The 26,681-nt window shown below is 46.4% G+C and overlaps 1 protein-coding gene across 3 annotated transcripts in view; it reads right to left on the bottom strand.

Annotated features, from left to right (window-relative positions):
• The window catches only part of LOC148400985 (neural-cadherin), a 107,363-nt gene that overhangs the window by 53,898 nt on the left and 26,784 nt on the right, over positions 1 to 26,681 (bottom strand). For 2 of the 3 annotated variants that reach the window (XM_088372298.1, XM_088372297.1), the window contains 11 exons: positions 20,675 to 20,872; positions 19,996 to 20,221; positions 19,166 to 19,370; positions 17,888 to 17,999; positions 15,245 to 15,494; positions 11,757 to 11,899; positions 5,694 to 5,866; positions 3,155 to 3,323; positions 2,696 to 2,866; positions 2,388 to 2,560; positions 192 to 359 (listed from right to left, as the gene is read on the bottom strand). In XM_088372298.1, coding sequence (XP_088228424.1) covers positions 192 to 359; positions 2,388 to 2,560; positions 2,696 to 2,866; positions 3,155 to 3,323; positions 5,694 to 5,866; positions 11,757 to 11,899; positions 15,245 to 15,494; positions 17,888 to 17,999; positions 19,166 to 19,370; positions 19,996 to 20,221; positions 20,675 to 20,801 — 1,917 coding nt within the window. In that variant the 5' untranslated portion in view covers positions 20,802 to 20,872. Of the gene's footprint in view, positions 1 to 191; positions 360 to 2,387; positions 2,561 to 2,695; positions 2,867 to 3,154; positions 3,324 to 5,693; positions 5,867 to 11,756; positions 11,900 to 15,244; positions 15,495 to 16,034; positions 16,395 to 17,887; positions 18,000 to 19,165; positions 19,371 to 19,995; positions 20,222 to 20,674; positions 20,873 to 26,681 lie in introns of those variants that run through there. The other variant, XM_088372299.1, reaches the window with a different exon arrangement.

The following is a 26,681-nucleotide window of genomic DNA, read 5'->3' on the forward strand; positions in this document are numbered from 1 at the left end:
GGAATAAGAGAGAATATTAAATCTAGATATTGACAAACATGTTGACTGACAGACCTTTATATTAAGTTCCTTCCTTCTTTCCTTCCTTCCTTCCTTCCTTCCTTCCTTCCTTCCTTCCTTCCTTCCTTCCTTCCTCCCTTTCCACTTTACGCACGTTTTGTGGGTTTGAATGCGACCAGTGCGGGACTTACCACGACGGGCGTGTCGCGCACGGTGTTCTCGGGTATGACCACGGCGTAGCTTTCCTTCTCCCACTGCGGCGGCTGGTTCTTCACGTTGGTGATGGTCACGGCCAGTTCCACGGAGCTGCTTCGGTTCCCGCCGTCGGTGGCCACGATCTCACGGGTGATGTAGGTCCTCTGAAGCCACAGCAAATGAACGAATTTTGAGAGCAAATGCCAGTGAGTTAGTCATAAGTGAGGCTGTTTTGCAAAATGGCAGTCAAAAAGGCTCAAAAGTCCATTTGGTGCACTTTGGTATTTATGAGATGATCAGAGTTCCCTGAATGGTGGAGTTTTTTTTTTAAGGGAAAATAAAAAGTAAAAGGCAGGCATTTCCAAATTTATCACTAATGCATTGCTACTTTTTTTTTTTTATAAGTCCCAAAAGCAGGTTTTTGCATTTGATTTTGACCATAAAACAAAACAACTTGTGGGCCATATTGATGCTGCACGATGATTTGCATGCATGTCCACATTCAATTCCAATTTAGACCTCTTAAAGGGGAAGTCAACCCCAAAATAATATTAGTAATATGCTCCTGGCACCTGTGATGTCATTTTCATTCGAAAGGAAGTGGCAAAATGGCCGCCCCTGAGAGGGATCAATCAAAATGGGTGATATATACTATAAAAAAAAATAATCTTCCCCTGCAATTGTATTTTTTATGAATAATGGGGAAGAAATTTGCGATGGCCGTTGGATCCTTATCGCCTCTTCCATTTGAGACGCCAAGCTAATCAAGCTAATGCTGCCACTTGCAATGTCTTCATCTCAATCAAACGGCACAAGCGTGCGGCGAAGCGCTAATGGCGGATGCCGTTCGTCACATTTCCATGCTTGGAGGAGCGAGCCACGCTTGCTCCCTGATTGCGCAGACGTCTGGCCGGCCGGGATACGTCTGATTGGTTCAACGCCGGAGCCCTTTCTTCGCTGAAAGCAGACGCAGGCCGATATTTCCTCGGGTCGCGCACGATTAACGACGTGCGCAATCTCTCGGAACACGCGCCGGCAATCCAAGAAATTGCACGTCGCCGAGATGGCCGCAGTGATAAAGGTCCAACGGGAGGAAGAAGTTTCCCACGGGAACAAATGCACTCGGGACGCAATGTTTTACAGCCGGGGAAAATATATTTTCTACACCAAATGATTGTGATCGTTTGGCAATTATGATTCTATCATGATACAGCAGTTTCCTGTACTAGAAGAAAACCAGCTACAGTATCTATGGACTGCAAGGACCTGCTTAAAAATAGAGAAACAATACATCATTGCATACTTTTTTTTTTTTTTTTTTTACAACAGCTTTTGCCCTAACAAAGCGTTTGACAAAAACACATAACAGAAAAGGTCACATAAATTGTAGTCTGTTTCTTTTTTTTTTAAAAAAAAACCCAAATCTTTCTTTTTAACCAAAACATGAAGGAAACATGCTTGATTTTGTTGGGATAAAATATATAATAAATAAAAATATCTAAAAAAAAAATAATAATCTGACACGCATATATATGATACGAATATATGCATCATTGAAACAAAAGCACCATGTTTGCAAATATTTGCTTTTCATTGGGCAGCATGTGGAAGTAAAAAAAAAAAGATCAAATAAAATCAATAATGCTGACGTAAAAAAAGCTAAATACCCACGGCCTGAAAATGTGAAAATGACCAGACAAAGAAATTCATAGATCTATTTTTTTTCTAAAAACCTCTCTCAGCCTCTCAACCTATCATGGCCCAGCAAACAGCTTTTGATGACATCATCAAAGCCACTTCCTTTGTTGCAACTCAATGTTTCCTGTCAAAACTTGTTTTCAAAAAGAAAGCTATGCACGCAAATGAAAATCTCGAGAGGAAGGTCACACTCCCCGATTTTCAGGATTGTTTTCAAGTGGTTCAAATAGCAACTTTTGTTTTCGTGTTTCGACGACCTCAAGCTTGTTCTTCGAAAAAATACTTTGCACTATTTCTTAGACATCTTTCTTATATTTATCATTTTGTTGCAATTGTTAACAATATAAGAGTTTTTTTCCTCCAGTGTGTTTATTTGACCTGTTCATAAATCTGTGTTGACCTCTTTTTTAAAGTCACGACTTTGATATTGTTGCGTTTCAATCGAGTACGTAAAACTCCATCTTTAGTACCTAATGCTGCGTCCGAGCGCCTACCTGCGAGATGGGCTGGTTGACGTACACCCAGCCGGTCAACGGGTTTACCCTGAGGTACTCCGGTTGTTCGCCGGACATGGAGTAGGTGACGGCGGCGTTGGTTCCAAAGTCGTCGTCGTGGGCCGCCACTCTCAAAAAACTGGTCCCGATCATGGTGTCTTCTCGAAGGAAGTCTGCAAAGAAAGAATTGGGCCACTTGAACGGAACATAACAAATGAAACTTTGCACAAGATTTCATTTGGCGAATGACTAAAAAAAAATTTTTTTTTTCGAAATGTAGCTGATGGAGGGAGTTTTTTTATACTCACACTCGTAGCGGATGTTCTCAAACTTGGGGCTGTTGTCGTTCTGGTCCACGATGAGAATGTTGAGCTGGCAGATACCAATCAGCGGGTCGTTGGCCCGGTCGGTGGCCGTCACCGTCACCGCGTACTCCCGCTGGCGTTCGCGATCAAATTTGCGGGCCGTGACAATCGTCCCTACGGACAAAAGCGCAGCAGACGTGACGGGCACATCGGGAACCTTTGACACGGTGTCGAAAGCAAACCGAGGAAATCAAGGAATCACTTTTGATTGCATCCCGCTGCGGTGATGAAAATCTCGATTGATATTCCGAGCCGTAAAAACTTGTTGTCATGACACAGACGCAATTTATAAATATGTTGAAGAACTATGCTACGATCTTTTTTCATAAGCCGGCGGATTTTTGTTTACTGCGGGACGGTAGCGAACAAAGGTGCAAAGTCTAAAAGCCCACAGCCCTGCACCTGTGTCGGGGTGGATGCTGAAGGCGGGCACGGTGGAGTCTTTGTGCATGAAGCCGTACGTGACCTTGCCGTTGGAACCCTCGTCGGCGTCCGCCGCCTCAACCTGCAGCACAAAGGTCCCGGCCGGCTGGTTCTCCAGAACCCTCGTCTTCTCGCGGTACTGCTGGCACTGAGAGAAGGAGGGAGAGCAAACTGATTTGTTTATTTAGCGCACAGGCACCCTTTTAGCCGAGTGCTCGGACTTTTGACAAACTTGAGGCTGAGGAAGCAATGTATGAAAGTAGCATGTGAGCCTCATGTCAACTTGGATTTATTCCTAAAAATATTGGGACTTTTTCCAAATGATCAACTCAAGTGTGCTGTCGACTCATCGGCGCCTCCTACTGACAGAAACCGTCTGGCGGCGGCAAAGCGTCTCTCGTGCCGCTCACATTTCCTTCCGAGTCCGTCGCGTCGCGGCGAGCGCTCGAGGCTGACACGGCTGTACGCGGCTTTAATTTGTATTTCGTGATTTCCCCCCACTGACTTCTCGCAGCAGTGGGCCCCCCTCCCTCCCTCCCTCCCCCTCTCCCCCCTCCCTCCGCAGTGCATTTGCAGCACAGGGCTCCTCTGCCTGCAAGTGAGACTTTCAAAATGAATCTATTATACATAAGGTAACATTTCTCTGCGCCAAGATGTTTGCGCCCCCACAAGCTGTTCCTGCTTTTCCAAGCCAAATTGCGTGAATTAATGAAGCTCGCTTAGAAAAGTACTTGATTCTATTTTCACCGCAAACTGTCATGTATCTGCACCAGCAGCCGTGTGTGTGCATGTGTGTGCGTGCGCTTGATTTATGGGAAGTTCCACAGCAATTTCACGGAGCTGCTTAACGGCTCCATTGAGGTGGAGGTGCGGAAATGTGCGACTATTAATCGGATATTCTGAATACGCCATCCCTGGCGGAAAGGAGAGAGAAAGGTTTGCGTCGGATTGTATATTCTCATCATATTGGGATTCATTGTCACTGGTTCGCATTATTATGGGCTCGGAATTCAGGCAGGCAGCTTTTGTGCAAAATTTCACCCAGTTCAACCTAGTCACTCGTCATTTGGTTAATCATAAGTGTATTTACGCACAAAAAGGTTTTAGGAATTTTTGCCCCAAATACCAAGTCTGCCATTTTGGTTGGTAGCTGGCATTTGCAAAAAGTTGTTTTTTTTTTTTGGTTATCTCTTGTGGCCAAAATATAGCAGAAGAATTTAAAGCCTTAACCATATAAAAAAGTTAGTTCAGTAAAGTTTGCTCGGCAACTTGAATTTTGGTCGTCGTGATCATCCTAAATTAGAAAATAAAAAGATGTCTGACATTTTGTTTTTTCAGCATCATTTCCCAGAACCCTTCAGAGAAAAATCTGTCCCTTTTTTGGTAAACATACAATTTCACAGAATTTTTTTTCTTCTTTTTCTTTGGTAAACATAGTGTTTCATCCTTGGAAAGATTGTTTGGAAAGTTGAGCTGGAAGAATGACAAAAGACGCAACGAACAAGCAAGAGCGCTTATCTGGCAGCCTCGCTCCCCTTTGCACTCGGCATCATCTCGCCACGATAAGGCCGAGCGAGCGCGCTAGCGATTCCTCGCTAAATTTGCCGGCTCAGATCCTGACCTCGGCGACACGGCTGGTTAGTTTTGCCGCTGGAGTGCACGTTGAGGGAGAGCGGAACCTCGCTGCGGCGCCGGCCGAGTTCGAGTGTTCACCTCGCGTCAGACGAGGATGCCGGTCACACGTTTTAACCAAAGGTTTGAGCTAGAAGACAAGCTTGAAAGTTTTTTTTTTTTTTTTGAAAGCCACTACACTTTTTTTCACTACGCCTTTAGACCTGAGTGGATGCACACAGCGAACAATCTGGAAAAAAAATAATTCTGTATATTTGCTTAGATTTTTTTGGGGGTGGATTTTTCTACAAATGTCTCCAGAACATTATTCCTCAAATCAACAACAACTAAAACAAAATGACTAAATTAGCATCATTTGGTGCTTCTGGTGAGACCGGCCCAAATTCTACCATTGATTATTAAAGAAGTGATTAAATTTGAAATATTTTTGTCCGGCCAAAAACGATGTCTGTCCGCTCTTATTTTCCGTTATTTGTTTCAGAAGACAACGGATGCTCTGTCTCGAAAGATGTCTGAAAATACGTCCGGCAATCAAATCAGCTTTGAAAACAGCTGGCAGGGAAAGAAGAACAGTAAAAATGCAAAACAAGACCCGTTAAAGTTTGGCTCGTTTGCACACGCTTGCTCGAGTGGGACGTCAAAGCTTTGAACGAGGGTCCGACCGACTAATCGCCCCTCCGGGGAGCCCGATAAACACACGGCGGCTCCAAAGACAATGAGCTTGAGTGGCAAAAGACGACTTATGTGGGATGGAGTAGGACGGCAGCGCTGTCGCCGTCGTCACGGTGATCAAGAGGCGGGAGGGAGAGCGAGCCGCAAATGGCCTCCCGAAACCTTTCGCATTGAGAGCGCTCGCAAGGCTGCCCGTCGCTCGGCGCTACGTCACCTTCTCGAAGACGGGCTTGTTGTTGTTGACGTCGTCCACGCCGACCACCACCTGGGCGGTGGACGACAGGGCGTGAGGGCCGCCCGAGGCGTTGTCGTCCGTGGCCGTCACGTTGAGGACGTACTCCACGCCCTGGAGCTGAGGCGGAGGGCTGGAGCGCAGACGTATCAAACCTGGAGGACAAGCAAAAAAAAAAAAAGGGGCGGAGCTTAGCGCAACGCCACCATCCTACTTTTATACAATTTCCGCAGTGCTTGCTTACTACTTTGCTATTATGATTCTTGCTGTTAGCGCTTGTCGTTGCAGCATCGCCGTTAGCCGAAGTAGAAGCAACACCGCATGGGAATACTTTCCACGATCGCGGTGTGCGGCGACTTCCACTTGACGTTGTAAAATTTGCTTCTTAAAAGCCACGTTAGCTGCTTGGCGGTTGCTAAGCGACGCCCACGTACAACGGCGGCCTGATGGAGACTGCGCTTTGGACTCGGTACCCCTGTCATGCTGTGGGCGACTCATCTGCATCCCACTCGGCTTTGAATGACTCTCTGTGTGCGCGCTTTGTATTCATCTCATACCCCGGCTGCTCTGTTTATGTTGTGTGTGTCGGCGTTATGTCTGTGTGCGTCTGAGAGTGTGTGTGTGTGTGTGGGCTTGAAGTGTGAACAGTGCTTATTACATCCTCCTTATCTTCACGGGCCGGGCCAGGTGCTATCGCTGTCATGTGTTCATTTGTTTGTTGTGTTGGAGGAGAGCAGGGAATTGAAATCATGGTTGCGTGTGTGTGCATGTGTGTGTGAGTCTATCTGCGTTTACCAGAGCAGGGAAGGTGATGGGAAAGATTACAGCCACAAGAGGATGTATGATTTTGGTTTTGTTCATAGCATCAGACAAAAACCTGCCGCCGTGTGCGTGCGTGAGCTGTCCGCCGGCCCCGCCTTGAGTTGTTTGTCACAATAGCTGCATCCAGGTTAGGTGCCGCAAAGAGGTGGCGAGAGCCAACTCCAATTTGCAGAGGTGCGAGAGGCATCGCACACATCGCCTCACATTAACGCACCCATGCGCACACGACGGAATATAAAGCCGCACACGCCACGTACACGCTCGGCAACAGCTGCAGTGCAATTAAGCTGGGGAAGAACTTGTTCACCCCCCCCTCCCCTACTCACTCTCTGCCGTCTTTCTTCTTGGTGTGTAGTGATGCGTCGCCTTTTGTATGCTGATGTGCGTCTTTGACATGCATACCGCCACTCCGCCGGCCGCACCCCCCCCCACACACACACCCGCCTCCCCGATGACTATACCCACACACTTTTAATCTTGTGCATCCCCTGGAATACGATTATACTCAAACAAAGCACTCGCGTTGTGTTATACTTGCGCAAGTTTTTGTAAATGTGTAGCTACCTCAGCGCACCCCTTTGGGCATCCGGCGCACCCGATTCCAAAATCTATGATACTGAAGCAGTGGGGCGGAATGACCTCTCTCGCTCGATTGCAATTGCGCTCCCCAGGTTTGGGAACGCCACTCTTAAGTTCCCAACCGAGATGGCGCACCTCCCATGATCATGTTTGCGAGAAGCGCACCAAACATTAAATGAACTCGTAGTTCCCCTAGTGGTACAAGGTAAGGCCCGCAATGGATTTGCAGTGAGCTTCTGTGAACATGGTTCGTCGAGAAGCTAATGAGGGCGACTACAAAAAAATTCCCGTCTTTAATTAAAACGACCAACTGTTGGCGGATCAATCAATTAATAAAATCGTCTGTGGGTTATTATTGTTTCATGATTTGAAGCTCAGCTGTGAAGAAGCGTGGAGTCCCGCGAGGAGTAGGATTAAACACGAGACCAGTTGTTGAAAACGTTTTTAAATCTCCCTTCAGGGGATGTAGGCTTTTTTTTTTTTTTCATTCTTCTTTTCATTCATGTATTCTTGGATTCAAGCGGCAAAGTTGTCAATTTTTTTGTTGGCAGCTTTTTATGTGATATATTGAGTTGGATTTATGTTGTCTTTCAAGTGGTAAATTAAAAAAGAATAAGCAAGTGCAAAAAGACCAAAGGCGTTCCATAAATGACATCTTACAACTCACAATGCTTTTCATGTTGTTTTCATTTCGAGAGCTGAAAGAAATCCTTATCATACATGTAAAAAAAAAAAAAAAAAATGGCGTAAAAAATTAACAGGTTACATTTTCAAGTAGTGCATTGGAACAAAGTGTGTGTTTCGGGACACTTGTCCAAAAATTCTCCCGTGGGAAGTTGGAACAGTAAACAAGCACAATATCCTACGCAAGCTATTTTTGAGTAACATCCAAAAAAAAAAAAGACAGAATTTGGAGCCAAATTTGGGTGAGTTGATTTTTTTGCAACTTCAGAGGAATATTTTTCTTTTTGGCCAAATTCTCATTTTCGTTCGATTTTATACGGTGAATTTTGGGATGATTTGAAAAGTGATGATTTTGGAGGCTTTTGCCCGACAGCAAGCTTATTTGTCATTCAGAAATGTACAAACTGATTGACATATTACAATTCCCATTTGAAGATGTTCTCTTCTCTGACGTACCTAATGAAGCGGCCGTTGAGCATATGTTTTCTCAAATAAGCCCAAACCTGGAGGGAGTACAACTCGTACGAGTGAGATCAGCGGCATTAGCGGCGGCGGCGCGTCTTATGCAGATGATGCCGCCGCGTTCGAACGTGACTCCAGCCGTCCGCCTTTGAACTGCAGTCAAATATTCATATCATAAATCAATAATAAGACTGGCAGATTGCTGGCGTGTAAGAGGAAGTCTATTAAGCTCGTAGATTGTCAGAAGCCTGACCCTCGGTTGGCGCGTGCACTCGAGGAATCTGCATGCCGTCTATTTCCATTTCAACTTTGACCCTTCCGCCGCGCTGCCGTCTCGCTCTTCTAAGGCGGCTTCTTGGGTATTCCGACTGCGCCGGCTGGCGATTGTCAATTAAAATGAGGGAACGCTCCGGCGCCCGCCTGCACTCGGGTGCACTTTCCCACCCGGACACTTTCATTACAACGTTGCCACTTCCTCATTATCCCCGCAGACTCGTGCATCATCGTATGGCGTCCGTTTCCAGGTTAGCTAATGGAGTTAGCCAATGACAGAAGTCGAATGGATGGATGGATGGATGGATGGATGGATGGATGGATGGATGGATGGATGGATGGATGGATGGATGGATGGATGGATGGATGGATGGATGGATGGATGGATTCAAGGCTTCAAGTAAACGAATCGAGAAAGTTTTCGATCGAGACAAAATGACGAGGGAGTTCCGACGCGGAATTGGAAGTCCTAATCGGAGATATGGCCGGACCTATAGATCTCCGAAGCCCGCATCATACATATCACATATTGTACATCCACCACACCGCAGATGCGGCTCAGTGGGATAAAAGGAAGGCGTACGCACACATGCACGCACACACACACAAACATGCGCATACAGGCACTCAGGCTTAATGAACTGAGACAAGGCCAGATAGATGCAACTGGTTCGGCGAAGGCGGACACGGCCGGGGCCCCACTCGGTGTGTACATCATACGTTTCGATTTAGCCGGAGATAGCCAAGACGCATTACGTATATGTCGAGACAAACAGGGCCCCCAGAATGGAAAGTAAGAGCTGAAGACGTGAGCCATGCACGCAGCGCCTAAGTGGATGCAAATGCAACACGGAAAAGGTTTTAGGATCTTCCAAGAACACAAAGGCACCAAGGTTCATGTCTCCTCTCATCTTCTCAGACCTTTGAGTGTCCTTGCCACCGCGCACGTCGACACTTACGCGCACTCCCCGGCCGCTTCATTAGTGAATCTAAACTCAAAACAGGATCCGTGTCAAAGCAGGTTTGAAAAACATAAATAAAAGCCAGCGGTAGGTAGGGTGGTCGCTCGGGTACATGACACGGAGCGCCAGATTGCAATTTACACTAGATGCCGAGCGAGCTGGCCCATGTGAAATTGCGCTGGCTACGGACGCCATCGGAGTGGTCGACCGGGATCGAATCGTATTTTGATCAAGGGCGCTGATGCAAGCGGCAGCAATTGCAGGAGCGTGTGTGTTTCATTTCGATGACAAGGGACGACTGGACATTGGGCGCATACGTATCCGTCAAGTCCGTCCAAAAGACTGGGAGGAAGGAAGGAAGGAAGGAAGGAAGGAAGGAACCTTGAGAGGATGCGAATCAGAGGAAAGGCGACGGGGAAGAAGAGGAGCCAGAATAACAATACATTAGCCTGAGGGAAGGCGCCAAAGAAAGCGAGGCAAAGCCAGGCGGGTGTTTTGCGTAAATCTAAGATCAAATGCGGGTCAGCCGTCAAACCCAACAGAAGCTCAGGGCCAACTGCTAGAGGATGGAACAACAACGAGAAAAAAATCTAAGGAAGACAGGCCGACATTGTGACGACAAGCTTTCGATGCTCGCACTTTGATTTGAACACACACACTCCACCTGAGTCAAGGCACTGGATCTAAGTGTGCACTCCGGAGTCGTTTGGTCTCAGTCTGCTGCCATTATCGAGTCATTTAGAGCCAGTTCAGGGTCATTTGCTCCGAGTCCAACTTGAGTCGTTCAGCTCACGGTCACACTTCTCCGTTTCTTTTTCTCCGTTCACGCTTACACTCGCACTGCTCAAGTTGATCTCGGTCGGTCCGAGCAAGCAAACGGCGCGCTTTCAAAGTCCCGCTACGCCAATCGTTGGAAATATCAAAAGCGATTACGACCACTCTAAAATGGTGCCAGACCATCATTTGCCAGCAACGGAAAAAGTCGGGAGAGTCCGGGTTGCGGGGCGGGAAGCCCAAAATGCAGTCGCGGATGGAGGCCAGCAGAAGTTAAGACGAGAAGCGTCACGAGGACGTTTGAGGGACGACTCGCCGGCTCCAAAGCGGCAGGAGTCATTTGTTGAGCTATACAGCCTGTCCACTTTGATGTGCTCCAAATTCTCATTTAAACTTGGCTCATTTGCACTCTCGGAACACAATGTGGCACGCCGAGCGGGGAAGACGCTTTATTGGCAGCCGCCGCCCGCCCACCGCCCGTTTATTTAGCGCTTGTAATAGGAAAGCCTGATCATCATATTGACCGAGCCGTTGCCATCCTAATGGCCCCCTTAAATCTGCCACAAAGCCACTGTAGTATTTTTTGGGCTGACTTACAAGCAAATTAACTCTTGCAGATTGAAGATTGTGTGTTTATGTTTGCATGCAAAGCAATCAAGCGGTTCCATCACCATCAGCGGTAAGAGAGGACGGATCACGCGCGAGGGCAGAGTCCAATGTGCTCCACGTTAATTATGAGATGATCAAAAAATCATTTTATAGAGCAAATAGTGAGCTCGTTGGCGGAGTGCGTGACGGACCTCGCTCGCGTGTCACCTTGCCTGTGTGCCTTCTTGAGTCTGTGACAACAGGCTGGATGGCGCTCATTAAAAGAGTCAAAGGTCGCAACAAACGGACCGCAATGTTGATTATGCTCATTCAATGAACGTTAGCTGCTTCGGACACAACATTAGGTACCCCTGCACTATAAAATGACACCCAATATCGGAACTGATTTATTGAAAATTCCGGTTTTAAAGGAGTGGCATAAAAATGAGTGAACATTTTCTTCAAGTAAGCCTGAAGTTGATTGATTGATTGATTGATTGATTGATTGATTGATTCATTCATTCATTCATTCATTCAATTAAGACAGATGTTTGTTGTTTTTATTTATTCATTCATCTATTAATCTAATGACCTATTTATTTATGAGTCTTATTTATTTATTTTTTTGTGGAGCCCGCCGCCCCGCTTCCCCTGCCCGAGCCTCCAAACGAGCCCCTTTGCTCGCTCTCATCTCGCCGACCCGCCGCAATAAAATTCAGACGTCGTTTTGATGTCTTTGTGAAAAAATATGCAAGGAAACGCTTGTCTGGCTGCACGCTGCTGATTATTTCAAAGTCTGCACGATGCAAGCTGTCAGAATTTTAACACGCCCAAGCGAGCGAGCTGGCGGAGCGAAGCGTGGTGGTGCATCCTCGTCAGAAGAAGGCAAAATGTTTCCTACCTTTTTGGCTGTCGATAACAAAGTTGCCCTCCTCGTTTCCCGAGGCGATGCGGTAGGTGATGCCGTCTCCGTCGGGATCCTTGGCCAGCACGGTCGCCACCAACGTGTTGGGCCCGGCGTCCTCCGACACGAACGTCCGGTAGCTGAAAGAGAAAAGACACAACCATCCTTGACAAACTCGTATCTTTCTGCCTTGAGCGCTCATATCGTTTATTTATTTTAAAATTTGTTCCGTTTTTATTGGGCCATGTGGCCGGCCGGCGGAAAGTCATTCAGTCAGGTTGAGCGTCAAAACTTGGGGAATTCGGTCCACGTCTCGGGTCGCCCCCTGTCACTTTAGCATCATTTCCCAGTCCAGATTGGGTCTGCAAGTAACTCTTCCTGGAATGCGTGCAACAAGCCTTGACAAACGTTAGAAGTATTTTTTCCAGGCGTTTGACTGTTTCCTGCTGCGCTATGTCAACAGGAGTGCTGTGAAGAAGATCGTTTGAACGAACAAAGCTCGCAGTGGGGCTAACAGCGCTTTCTCTACCTGGCTGGGTCTTTCTTATGCTGTTTGGCAAAAACACAAAAACTCCCACTTTGAGGTATTTATTTGGAAATAAATCAGTGCAATGTTAATAGTAATTGGACCCCCTACCCCCCCGTTATCTCAGTCCGCCTAGTGTTTCTAGCTCGGAAAGAGCGCCGCCATTTTGAGGAGCCACGCTCAAGGTCCGCCAGGTTAATCCGACTCGACAGCGCAACGACCTCGCCTTTGACGTGAATAGAGTCGTATTTTAGCGAACGGACGCAAAGTTCAATCAAGTCGGCTCCACGCGGCCCGGCCGGCGCCGTTTTGGACCCTCGGCACGTCTCCAATTTGTTCTGATCGATGTTGCAATCAAATGAAAAGCACCTCGGACATACACCAGCACACACTAATTACTTTTTAACCTCCTTTTTTTTCTGGTGCGCGCAACTTTGTTTTCTCCGCACGCCGCCTCAGCTCGCAGAAAAGAGAAGCCTCCCGCAGGCCCGCGGAAATTAATTAGTGAATTTAATTATTGACTTGATTTGCTTTGTGGAATTGGAGGCCGGTGGTTAGCTGGCGACAACTGGCCTACAATTCTAAAAAAGGGAGGGGGGGAGTGGAAGCAGGGGAGGGGGGTGCTGATTGCGCCATTCATTTGGACCAGTTCTCAAGCAACAGGCGTTGGATTGTTGGATTGTGAAATTCGAAGTCTCACTTGTTAGCGCCACGTGAGCTCAAGTTAGCCCTTTTTTGCTTTTCAGAAGATAAGCTTGCCGCCAAACAAGGGAATTGTGCCTGCTGCCCTTCGGAATCCATTGTTCCACCCCCACGGCGTGGAACGGTTCATATGCGACCAGGAAGCGGTTGAGAGGCGATTGATGTCAAGCGCGTTGCAATCAGCACATTTTTGCTGTCCTCGTGGAGCGATAATCCCTTAACTTGAAATTTCTCTTGTTAGCCAAAGAGAGGTGATCGATTTTGCCCTTGATCCGAGCGACGCTGAAATCAAAAGTGAGCTTGCTTCCACGCGGGATAATTATTCCCAAAAGTGTGTTTGCTTCAAATTTGTTTGGACTCTAATGGGGATGCGAGGTGAAAAATGTCGAGTCGGCGTTTCGTCTGAAGCGCATTGACGCTAATTGTGTTTTTGCTTTGATACGTGGCGAGAATGCCGAAAATGTCCGAGATGCTTGAAATTGAGATGATTCGGGGATAAGGAAAAAAAAAAAATCTTTTTGACAATGACGTCTCCTCGCCGCATTGGTGACTTTTATCACAAAGGTGACATGTGGGGAGGGATGCCCACCACCGCATCTTTTCTTTCTCCAACTTTGGACGAATGAAAATGATTTTGTTGCGGTGGGGGAGCGGTTGCCGAGGCAACAGCTGCAAATTGGCAAGCCACGCAGCGACGGCGGCCCGTCGTGGTCGGGTGGGAGGAAAGGAGCGACAGCTCAAAGCGGCGCCGTCGGCGAAGACGGACGCACGCTGACGCCTTTCGACTCCTTGCTGTCACCGACGCCAAAATACCAAAATAAATAGATGAATAAAAGGTCCATCATGACGCCTTGCCAGTGAGACGCAGAAGCTCTTTTTATTGCTTTGCTTATTGCTTTTTGTTGTCTCTTTTCTGTGCGTGTGTCTGTCAACTCAAGTGCTAGGAGGTGTTTTGTCTCATTTTTGTCCATTTTCAAGTTACTTGCTAGCAGTTTGCTGCCATTGTTATTTTTTTAATCCTTTTATTAGTTTTTTTTTGGGAAAATGCTTCATTTTAGTTGGATTATTTTTTTATGTATTTTTATTTGCTTAACTCAATGTTAACTCATTCACACCCAATGAATATATTTGACGTCTAGAACTGTCAATGGGACTGAATGAGTTCAAAAATGACAACATCCACAAGGTCTGAATTCAAACATAAAATGTTGTCACTGCAGCCTCACAAGACCTTGCACGATATTCGTACGCTAATTTGAGTCGAGATTGTGTTTTACTTATTTACAGTGCTACCCGAATAAATAATCATAAATGCATCCCAAAAGCTCATGCATCAAAAACAAAGACATTTTCAAGTATTTGTTATTTTTGCATTTTTGCTTCCAGGAGATGATGATGTTTTTTTCCGTTTTAATTATTTGATGAATTATTGTTAATCAGGATAACCTTGGCGCACTCCGAGCGAGCGGCAGACAATGACGCTTGGTAGTCTGTCTGTCTGCCTGTCTGTCCATCCCCTCCCAAACTTCACACTAACAATTGCCGTTGATCTCGCTGTCTTTTGTTATTGCTTTTGGTCCTGTCCTGTCCGCCCGCGCTCGCTTTCTCGCTCGCCACAGAGCAGCAGGTGTTAATTCCATTGTTGTGCTATATTGAGGCTGCGCATGATATTGAATTGTCCACTGCCTTTATCTCTTTAATTCCAGCAGCTGCAGTGGCAGGTTGGATTCTACACATGGAGAAAGGGGACTCATTATTCGCCTGACATTAAATCAATACAAGTACACAAAACACGTACGCGGAGCCGCACCTGTACCAGCGCCCTCTATCGAAACAATGGATAAGATGCACGATGAGTGTACTTTTACATCAATGGCGCCAGTCCATCACAAGAGTGACGACACGCACGGCGGGGCTTTCCGAGGGTGCCGGTGGGTACGGCCGACTGACCCGAGCTCACCGCTTGTGCCCGGCTCGTTGCCAGAAAATCATTCAATTAAGAAGATGCCGGCGCCACCGGAGGGGGGGGGGGGATTGTGATGGGTCATTGCAGCTGCGCACAGATCCAAAACGGGAAGCAGATGTGAGGCGCTGAGCCGGCAGCGGAGCTCGCCGCCTCACACGCTCGCCCGTCAGTCACATGATACCATTTGTTTGCGAGCAGATGAGCAAGGTTGCGCAACTCGGGACTTGACTTTCCAGGTCGGAAATATCAAACCAACCACGGACGTGAGGGATGATGCGTAGCGGTACTCACACGTGCTGCGAGAAGTCGGGCGGCTCGTCGTTGACGTTGGCCATGCGCACCCTCACGGTGGCCGTGCCGGTGCGAGCCACCTCGCCCTTGTCCACCGCCATCACCACAAACTCGTACAGGTGGTTGGGCCTCTCGTAGTCCAAAGGCCCGGCCGGGAAGATGGTGCCGTGCGGCGACACGGTGAAGTCGGGGCTCAGCGTGTAGTACGTCAGCTCCGCGTTCTTCTCTGAATCGCAGTCGCTGGCAGAAACTGGGGACACAAAAAGACACATCGTGAACAAAAAAACTTTTGTTTTTTTTTACATATTTTATATTTATATTTTTTTTACAGTGAAGCGATAGAAAACAACGAGAAAAAAACAACTTTTATTAGTTTGCTGCTAACAGTGGTTGGCACGTGCTAAGCTAACTGCTAAAACGGCCAAGTTCAGTTTCATATTTTACAGTGGAGAGAAAGAAAACGATTAAAAAAAAGCTAAAAACTTTTGTTAGTTTGCTGCTAACAGTCGTTGGCATATGCTAAGCTAACTGCTAAAACGGCCAAGTTCAGTTTCATATTTTACAGTGGAGAGAAAGAAAACAACGATAAAAAAAAGAGCTAAAAACTTTTGTTAGTTTGCTGCTAACAGTCGTTGGCACATGCTAAGCTAACTGCTAAGTTCATATTTTACAGTGGAGAGAAAGTTCCCTCTTGGTGTAAATGAACCAAACCAATTACGATGTCCAATCAACTAATTGTGGACGAAAGCGTCGCTCGGGCGGCGGTGAGCGAGCGAGCGAGCGAACTTACGCATTTGGATGGGACTCATTGGGAATCCATGCGGGTCGAGCGGCAAAGTGATTGCCTTGCGGAAAGGCCGCACGCCACCGGGGACATGAGCAAGCATATTTTCCGCTAACGAGAACTTTTTTCGCTCGCCGTCAAACTCTCCATTCTCCAATTTATCTTACTTTGCATTTGAATAAACGGGACGTGACTCGCGCCGCTTTATTGCCGTCGAGGCTTCTGGCAGTCGGAGGGGGGGGGGGGATCCAAATAAAAAATGCTTCAAATCCTAGTAAATGATCAGACGCTTTTATTAAAGGCGGCTTTATGAAGTGGCATTCTCTTTTTCCATTTGTTTGATTCCGTAATTGCGCTGCTGCTGCACGGGGACACAACGCAAGTGACACCTTTTATGAGCCTCCGAATAATCATTTGCTTTACTTTTATTAAGTTATTTATTTGAAGGTGCCTGATTTAAAAAGAAAATCACAACCCGATGATTTACACAAATAGTCACCAAGTTTTCATCTTTTTTCACTTGGATGACAATCACGACAAAAAGCGCAACAATTCTTGTCGTCTATTACGGGACAAAAAAAGAAAAAGGCCGAAAATGCGGCAGAATGGGGGTTGTCAAGGTCGTTAGAAGTTTCAATTTGTGCTTTATTGATTATTGGATTTGACGTGATTAAGTTTGTTGATGAGCTTTTTTTCTTACCGAGCCAGACACTCGACGCAAAGACGCTCGTCCCATGTGAAGGGGAAAAAAAGTCAATTGTTCATTCATCAACGAGCTCCTGCTGCGCCCATTAGTCAGCATTGTGTGTTTGTGTGCGTGAGTGAATGTTGTATTGCACAAATGTCCTGATGGGGGACGCTGCAGGAGGCTCCAATCGCCATGGAAACCACATTTGTGCAAGAAGTTGCTTTTTCTTTGCCAAGACGTGACATGATGGAGCCTTATATATATATGTATTTGTTCTCCATTGGAACAAACTCCTCATCCCCCACCTCCACACACACACACACACACCGGGGAGAAATTTCCCACCTCCCAAGGTACACCAGCCGAGATCACACTTTTTTTTTCTTAATTTATTTAAGCCCGGCAGCTAGCATGAGAAGAAACAAGTATTCAAAAGTATCATTTATTCAGCTAAAAGTTTTAGTATGGGTACTAGCGGGCCCATGTATTTATGGTACAGTCCAGGTAGAAATCCCCGGATTGAAGTTGTTGACATTTTTCACTTGAAGCGAGTGATTGTAGCGTTGCCCGCAGCACACCACCGTGGCTTTGGCTCTTTTGTGTGCTTGATGTCTGGTACGTCACGCATGCGCTATCGTGCAGCGGAGCGCCCGGGAGCCATTTTGGCTCCCGTAGAAAAGCAAACCTAAAAAGAAAAAAATCCACTCAAGCGCACTCTATCTGTCGAGTGTACAAAGGCAAAAGCTGTGCACGTCAAACATGGCAGGATAACAGTGGAGAGTGTTTTTGTCTCCTTTCTGCAAGGAACAAGTGTGGAACAGAAGCGGGGGATGCAACAAAAAAGAAAGCTCTTTCTTCTTTTCAAGAAATCATCAAAATATCCTTTTCCATCTTATAAATTTGCTCTTTGCCGACCAGCTGGCACGCAAGCTGCTTGCCGACCGTCACCGTGGCGACAAAGCTGGGAGGCTGCCAACGGCGCCGACAGTTGGCCCGGTCTTGGGCCTTGATCTTCTGTTCGGGCAAAATTATCCAAGACTCGCTCAGTAGCGCCCCCTCGCGGAGTTGGGAAAAGGCCATTGTGAAGAAGGTTGAGTTCCAATTTGCAAGATGACAGTGCGTGGAAAACATATATGCCCCGCCCCTCTCTCTCTCACACACACGTACACACCTTGAAGGAGTGACGTGGCTGTCATGACGGTTTCGGGAACGCCGTCCTTGCTGTAGATGGACTGCAGGAATTCGGGAACGCAGTCGTTCTCGTCCATGATGATGACTCGCACCTGGGGACGAGGAAACCAGGACATGGTTTGATAATACTCCAAAGTCTGACGTAACAATCAAGAGTTACACCATTTAAAGCTACCAAAAAGATGACTTCGGGGAACTCCAGATGTGCCTGCGTGTGTGCGTGTGTCAATTGTGGTCATGAGGGACCTCGTGTAGTAAACTACATTTTCTTTTTGCAGATGCACCAGCCTGCATCATTCTCACTCACACACACACACACACGCGCGTGCACCGGTGTGTGTAAATAGCGCTGACATTAATTCCCGGTCGGTACGATGAAATTCTGTAATATCAGTAAATCCTTTTGTAAATATCAGCCGGAAAGATGGACAATAAAAAAAATCCCACCATGTAGAGTCCCTGAGGTGATTTGTGTGTTTATGTGGATGCCACCGGTTTGCTGGCTGTTGTGTGCGTGCGTGTTCATGTGCAGGGAGCACGCAAAGACTCGTACATGGCGTGATTGCGTTAGCACGGAATTGAAACGAGAGGCGGGTGGAAATGAGCCGAGCTGAGACACCAGGCTGCCGCCGCCGTCGCTGCCTCACACGTGGTCGCGCTCGGCCAAAAACCACAAATCAATGTAGCTAGAATAACAGTCAGCAAGAAAAAGTATGCCTGTGTCAAGAAATAGTCCACGTGTAAGCAATATCTAACCACTGTATTGTAGCCTTCTGTCTTTCTGTCAAGACCCAAACACTCATTAACTCATACACCAATCGTGGAACAAACTCTTCCATTGAGCAGCCGAATATCTCACTCACTCACTCACTCACTCACTCACTCACTCACTCACTCACTCACTCGCTCGCTCGCTCGCTCGCTCGCTCGCTCGCTCGCTCACTCACTCACTCACTCACTCACTCACTCACTCACTCACTCACTCACTCACTCACTCACTCACTCACAAGTAATCCAACAACCAAGTGACAAACTACCATCCGACTAATCAAGCTAGCTAACATAAGCATCTAGCAAATCAACCAGCTAAAGAGCTGACAAATCAATCTACCAAGCAACCATGTAACCAACCAACCAACCAACCAACCAACCAACCAACCAACCAACCAACCAACCAACCAACCAACCAACCAACCAACCAACCAACCAGCAATATGCCAACAAAGCATCTGAGGAACGGATGGGAAGTAACGGATACCTCAGCGGCGCTGCTCATGCCGTCCTGACCCTCGCCGGCTCGCACCAGCAGCAGGTAGCGGTGCTGGTCGCTCTCGTAGTCGATGGGCCGGGTCAGGCTGATTTGGCCGTCCTCGGGCGAGATGGAGAAAAGGCTGCTGGGGTTGATGAGCAGGCTGTAGCTGATGGGCTTCTTCTGGAAGGAGACGGCCGTCGCCGCCAGGAACCTGCGCGCACCACAAAAAAAGGAAGGGATGACATCAGATGTTGGCAAAAGAAGTCGCCAGCTAAATGTGGACTAGCCTAATTTCCTCATTTTAGACAGACAATCTTTATTTTTAACCACAGCTTTAGTTTGAAACCTCGGCTGCAACTGTAATTAAACACTGGCTTCAAATCCGGATTTGAAACCCAAACGGTTAATGCAAGCGATAATGAGACCAAGCCGAGAATGCTTACCGTCACAGCAAACTTTGTGTGTACGTGTGTGTGTGCGCCAATAAACATGATCTAACACACCATAAAAGGGCGTCCTGCCTTTGTCGCGCAACCTTTTGTTTGTCGCTGTGTAAATCAATAGCGGCGATGCAGTAATCACTTTTGTGCTGCTTGTTAAAGGCGTCCAAGGCCACCGCCGGCGGTGGCGGCGGAGTGGGAGCTCTCTTGTTGTCACCCCGGGCAGGGAAAATCAAAGTCAACTCTTCACAAAACGCTTTAAGGAATAGTTAGCCGTCCAACTTTTCCAGCCGCACAAGCTACGCCCGCATTTGGACAAAACGCCGAGTCAGCCTGAACGGCGAAAAAAGCGGGTCGCGATTCCACCGCCGTCAACTTTATTGGGCGCGTACTCACGGCTGTCCCTCGGGCGTGTTCTCCGGGACGGTGACAGTGAAGGAGGCGTTGGTGAACTGCGGCGCTCTGGGCCCCGCCACCACCGACAGCACGGCGGGGACGCTGCGGGCGCCCAGTCGGTCGGCGGCCACCACCGTCAGCAGGTACTCCCGGTCGCGCTGCAGCGGCAACCCCGTGGTGCGCACCTGGCCGCTTTTGCGCTCCACCTCCAAACGCCCGTCCCCACCTGGACAAAAGGAAGAATGCTTCTCAACGTCCAAGTCAAGTCTGTGAAGAATGGAACATTTGTTAATTAACCTGCCATCACGTTTTGTCCCCAAAAGAAATCCAACTGCACTTTGATCGATTTTGTGTGTGTACACGGAGCTGGTGGAAAAAGAGTCACGTCCCCTTGGGGGACAATTAAGGTGGGGGACAATTAAGGTCTCTTCTTCTGCTCTTTGTATAAAAAGTCTCATTCTGCCGAGTCACGTTGAAGCTGCATGTGCGGCCGAAGCTTGCAACAAAGCCAGGCGCATAAGAAAAAGCGCCAGTCCGTCAACGTCCACTTGACGGACAGCTGGTCAACAACTCACGCGGAGGTGCGTGTGAGGGAATTTCCAAGAAGCAAGTTGGAAGGAAAAAGGAAGACTGTCTGGCCTCAGCCAAGCTTGAAACTCATCTAAATTTCGTGACTTACCGTCCGCCAGGAAGAACTCCACGTCGCCGTTGAGGCCCTCGTCGCCATCCTGCGCGTGCAGCTGGTAGACCAGCGAGCCGGCGGGGGCGTCGGGCGACACCACGGCCAGGTACGGCTCCGGAACCATGCGCCACTCGGGAACGTTGTCGTTCACGTCCGTCACCGTTAGTTCCACTCGCACCGGGTACCAGTCCGGGCCTGCCCATCGGGAAACGCACTCATATTATATTTTGTGTATGATATATAATAAATAATCAAGTAAATAAATAATAATAGATCATAATAAATAATAAAGTAATGTTTTTTTTTTAAAATTAAAAATACAAATAAATAAAGAGTGGACAACATTTGGATCTTTTGAAAAGAAGAAAAAATTGCTCAAGTCAAAAAATACATTTTTAAAAGGTTGAAGTGATTTGGGCTTGGTCACTGTACTAGCTCTACAAATATCAACAAAATGACTATTTTGCAGAATGTTCTAGTCTGGAAAGCCAAATTTCATATCCTCAAGCAGGCTTGAAAAACTATATGGGCCGGGGCGGGCTCAGGTTCTGCTAGCAACTGGATAATTGAATGCTAGCAACAGCTACTGTAAAGCTGTCGAAGGAAAAGAAAGAAAAATGTTTTTTGCATGGGCTGCAGGAAAAGAGAAGGCGTTCGTTTGGATTTATTTATTGTTTCCCTCTGCGGGAGATAAATGGATTTCAGCACCTCAAGTCACTTTTTATATGCGGCGATTAAAATGTCAGCAATCCACACTGAGCCAGCCCTTTTGACTGACTTCTGCAGCTCACTTGAAACTTTAACACCAACCTTCCTTTGACACCCTTCCCCTCGTTTCAAACCCTCACACCCATCTTGAATCTGCGTCTCGGCGCCTAAGCACACCTTTTATCACTTCCCCACATCAGCTAACGTAGGACGCGACACGACGGGATGGCCTCGCTATTCCAAATTTGCCTTTGTGGGCTCTTTTCTTCCCTCTTTGGGCTCCTTGCGGACACCTCAGCGACGTGGTCCCCGGCAAGTCATCGCAATCAAACGTTATCTGCTCTTCCATCAACGGCAATCATCGACAAGAGGGTGCAAGGAGCTCATTGGAGAGCATTTTTCTTCGGGCCCACCGAGCAAAATGTCGCCACAATCAGTGCTTGTGGCCCAGCGAGATAGAAAGACCACACACGCACGCACTTGAATTGCAATTCTTGTGCGTGAGAAGCAAACCGTTCACGTAATCAAGGACACACACACACACACGTTGTTTTTGAGAGCTTTTGACATGTTGTGTTAACACGGCTTGTGCGTGCGTGACGGTTGAGAGCAGTTTGCGAGTGAGCAGGTGCAATCAGGCAACATGTTGCGTGTGCGCTCACATGCTGTTACGTGTCTATATAGCTGTGCGTGTGTGTGTGTGTGTGTGTGTATATGTTGACGCATGGACGGTCGACGGAGGCGGCACAAGGCTGCGAGAGAAACTGACCCGGCGGTTGTTATAGAAACACAAGAGGAAGGACAAGAAGAATCGACAGTAAAGAAGCAATGAAGATAAAAGGAAGCATGTGTGTGTGTGTGTGTGTGTGTGTGTGTGTGTGTGTGTGTGTGTGTGTGTGTGTGTCACGTATCCTCATACCTGTGATTATTGCAGACTGCTAAATGAATTGGCTAAAAAAGACAAAGCTATCACTAACCCAGTCCACAAAGGATCAGATTGTAAATATACACACACACGGACCCTCACACATGACATGTCAGAGAGGCACATTGAGAAAATGAGGAGCAGGGTCAAAGGTTACGGGAAGTGCAGCGCCGTCCTCGGGTCGTCACGCTTGGCCTCGCATGTGCGAGACGGCGGGCCAGCCATCCGATTGGCCGATGAGATGCTTAGTGACTCGACTCGGGGGAGAAGTCACACGCTTGTCGGTGTGAGGCTGTGTCTTGTCACAACGCGAGAGCGAGGCCTACATCAGCTTCAACAAGCTTGCAGCCATTGTTATGTTCCATATATTACGTTATATTATATTATGTTATATTATATTATATTATTTTATTTTATTCTATTTGATCAGTTTATCCAGTACATTTGGTACACTGATACATTTTGTAGTCTGCTTCTTAGCAAAAAACCCACTTTTACTTTTGTTCTACACAAACTGTTTCACATTTTGAACCCAATCAGAGCAGAGACAAGCATGCACAAAGGTCATGTTTGGTCGTTTCCCTCAAAGTAGCATGACTTAAACATCAGTTTTATGTGCGACACAGACGTAAAAAAAAAAAAAAGTACGGCGTGATTCAATATGGACGTTTTTTTTTGGTTAGGTTATTCCTACTCGAGTGAATGCAGCTGGAGGCCAAGCAGCTGCTCTGGAGGCAGTCCTTATTTGTTGACCTCAAAGCGAAGTCGGAGAAGAAGAAGGAGGACAAGTCGGAGAAGGAGAAGAACAAGTAGTCAGTTGGAGAAGGTGAAGAAGAAGTCGGGACAATGCGACGACATAGAGGAAGCGGTTAAGCGGCCATCTTAGGGTCACCGATTCCTTATGGTTGGAGAACATCCCAACTTTAGAAGAACTGAAATCAAAATACCCCATATTTCAATAGTCAACTCAAGCACATCGAGCAGGTCTGAAGGAGACGAGAATTGAAGCATGGGAGGCAAGGAAACACACCGACGGACGGACAGACGGACGGACAAGCGTTGCCACTTAATTAAATGTTCTGAGCGAGGATGACAAAGAGCTAAGTCGCTCCCATCTGTAATGCGCTTTGATGAAGCGCTGACGGCCGAGCGGGAAATGCCATTTTAACAAAGACAATTTTCCGAGCTCAAATTGACACAAATGGCTTCGGTTCGCCGCTGACGCGCACTTACAACAGCTGATGTGGCTCCTACTCAACATTAGCTGTATGCTACGTTTCCTCGAAAATAGACATGGCTACAAGGAAAAACGCAAATAAAAGGATCGTGACACATCAAACCTCCACAGTAGTTGTGACGCGAAGATCCTGAAATGCTCCTGAAATGCACACACTAAAGCATAGGTGTCAAACCCGAGGCCCGGGGGCCAGATACGGCCCCCCACATCATTTTATGTGGCCCGCAAAGACAGATTGTGCATCAATACTTCAAAAAAATAACGATATTGCGAGCAATTTTCAATTACCATTCATCTTTTTTAAAATAGTTTTTACCCGTCTGTGATTTCAAAACGAGTTCATCAATTTGTTGTGTAGCATATGCTGTATAGAATAGAATAGTCAGAATGGCCCTCCCAAGGAAACTATGACGACAAAAATGAGTTTGACGCCTCAAAGTGAAGGTGTTTCTATACGTGGATGATTTGTGTGCAGCCCGTGACGCAACTTTAACAAGCAACGTCCTTAACGAACAAGGACGGACGGACGGACGGGTTTATCTATCTGCTTGACTTCAACTCACTTGAGTGACTTTGTCTTTTAATCAAGCATTTGTTTGAGCCTCCCTAATTGGTCCTGTTGAAACGAGCTCACTCATCCTCGCGGCCGGCTGGCCAGCGCTCGGTTATTGTGTACAATTTACGGCTTCAGAAGACCGAGCGGGAGTCTCACTTCTCGATGGCAACGCAGCAAGAATTTTAAATTATTAAATTTTAACTTGAGCTTTTAATGCTCTTGGGACTCCTGACTGGTGAGATTTTTTTTTTTTCTCTTCTCAAGGCTCATAATCCTAACACCAATTAAAGGTAACTAGCAAGAAGCATCACGACCCGCATTAAAATAGAGTTCAAGTGATCACAAATCAGACACAGGTTTTATTCCTAAACTGTATTTAACAGCATTGGAAGCTAATGTAACATTACTTTGATTATTAGCTATGTACTGCAAAGTAAACCAAAATAAGTAGAGTGGATTTTCATTCAACAAAAGTGATTTGCAGTGGAAAAAACAAAAAGTCAACCAAAAACTGAATTGCACTTGGGTGATGATTCTCAAAGTGCGCTCGGCTGTCTGGAATTCAAAAGTTGCCCATTTTCAAGGAAAAAGAATTGGTAGTGGGGCGATAATAAAAGCACGTTTTTTTTTTAAAGAAAAGGACTTGGAAATCGATGAGAACAGCAATAACATGTTTTGTGTTTTTTTTAAAGAAAAAGACTTCTATGTATCTATGAGAACTAAGTCTTTTTTTTTTTCTTCAAATGGAATTTTTACAAGAACAAAGAAACTTTTGTTGGATTTATAAAGTCGTCTAATCCTAAAAGAATAAAGAAGTTTTCTTTTACATAACTTTGGACAATAGAAGAAAGAGTGAAATTTCAACTTTTGTCATCACATTCTGCCTTTCATTCGGAAACTGAATGCTTGAAAAATATGTCTCAGAAAAAAGATGAAAAATAGATAATATAGTCATGTGTTTTGACGGCAGATGTTAAGATGGCGGCGAGAGCTGCGAGCGAGGCATCTGTCGCCGCCGTTCTCAAACATCCTGAGCTCCGGCCTCGACGTTGGACTTCCTCACAGCTGGGAAAGTCCAAATGTAGGATTTAGGCAATATTTGAACAAAGTCACGCTATCCTCTGAAGCGAGAGAGATGAATTTCTTAGCGAGCTGTGTTGAGTCTAAAGGCGGCATTTTCACTGATCCCAAATTTAACCTGGCAAGATCACGGCGGGTGAGGCTGCAGAAGTGACTTTGCACCTTTAAAATGTTTGTCAGCAGATCTATACGATGCTCACGGTGTCAAGAAAAGGAGTGAAGCAGTTTCATTTTGCGTGACTTTGATTTGCTGCCATGTCGGTTTCACCACATTGAATCAATTAAATATTCATCAATTTATCAGTGTATATATGTCACATACGAGAATCAATCACGACTTCATTTTAAATTAGCCGCAAATTAGATTTGCATTATGCTAATGAGTCCCCCATTATTGGGCAGATTTAACTCAGGCACTAAATGCTTATTTTATCTTATCTTGCGTATCACACTTAATTGAATATTTTTGCTATGTACTACATTCAGCAGTGAGAAATTAACCAGCGAGTCCTAAAATAGATGCTGATGTGTTAACACGTTCAGCAATTTTCTGGCACATTTCTTCTATTGCCTTATTTGCAGCAAAAGTGTTGCTTTTTACGTTTATCATTTTTCGGTAAGCCTCCATCATCACGATTTGCGAAATCCACGAGGATGGCTTAGTCGTGTTTTCAGGTTTTGCCTTTCCAGAACTTCAAGGCCGTGTTCAAATACTTTTGCCATCTATTACAACTGTAATTTCATTAGTTTGAGTCATTTCTCCTCATTAAAAATAAAAAAAAGAAAGAAAGAAAAAGAGCACCTGCTGATTGATTAAATGTGAGCTTCTGTCATTTAACTTCCTCCGGTCGGGGCCAGTAAATTCTCCAAAATGAGTTTTTGTGGGCCCCCCGAGCGACACCAATTACATCCGCAGTCCTGCGGCACGGGCGCAGGGGGGGCCGTAACGGCGGCCCGCCCTCCATTAAAAACAAATCACGTTCGGAAGCACAAATGCACACAAATCTTGCAGCTAACGTGTCGCTAAATCAAACGCTTCATTAAAGGCAGCTCCATCTCAGTCTAGCTTGGGAGAAATGTCTTGCTTATATGTTTGCTTTTGTTGTTTTCTTCTTTTACGCAAATATTTTTGTGCACTAAACACACACACAAATACTTTTCCAGGAAACACATGACATTGTTTTCACAAGTGACAAGCGTTCAGCAGCTAGCACGCAAAGCTAACGTAGCAGTCCACATATTCACTCACTGCTCATCAAAGTTAAACATTAGTCACACAAAGACTTGTTTATAACATTGCTAGCTGGAAAAAAAGATCCTGATTTCTTGAATGACGTCAAACATCAAATCTCAGGTGCGCGCCGCCAGCCGCACAAGATCAGAATCATTTGTTTACAAAAAAAAACCCTGCAAAACACATTGCGTTAATCCCTCGATGCTGCCTGGAAGCGAGTTTGTGCAATTTTTTTAGGGCGTTGCAATTTTCGATGTTGGTCGA

Source organism: Syngnathus floridae, chromosome 3 (genome assembly GCF_059516105.1).
Source record: "Syngnathus floridae isolate MCC-2025c chromosome 3, RoL_Sflo_1.0, whole genome shotgun sequence".
NCBI classification, from domain to species: Eukaryota; Metazoa; Chordata; class Actinopteri; order Syngnathiformes; family Syngnathidae; genus Syngnathus; species Syngnathus floridae.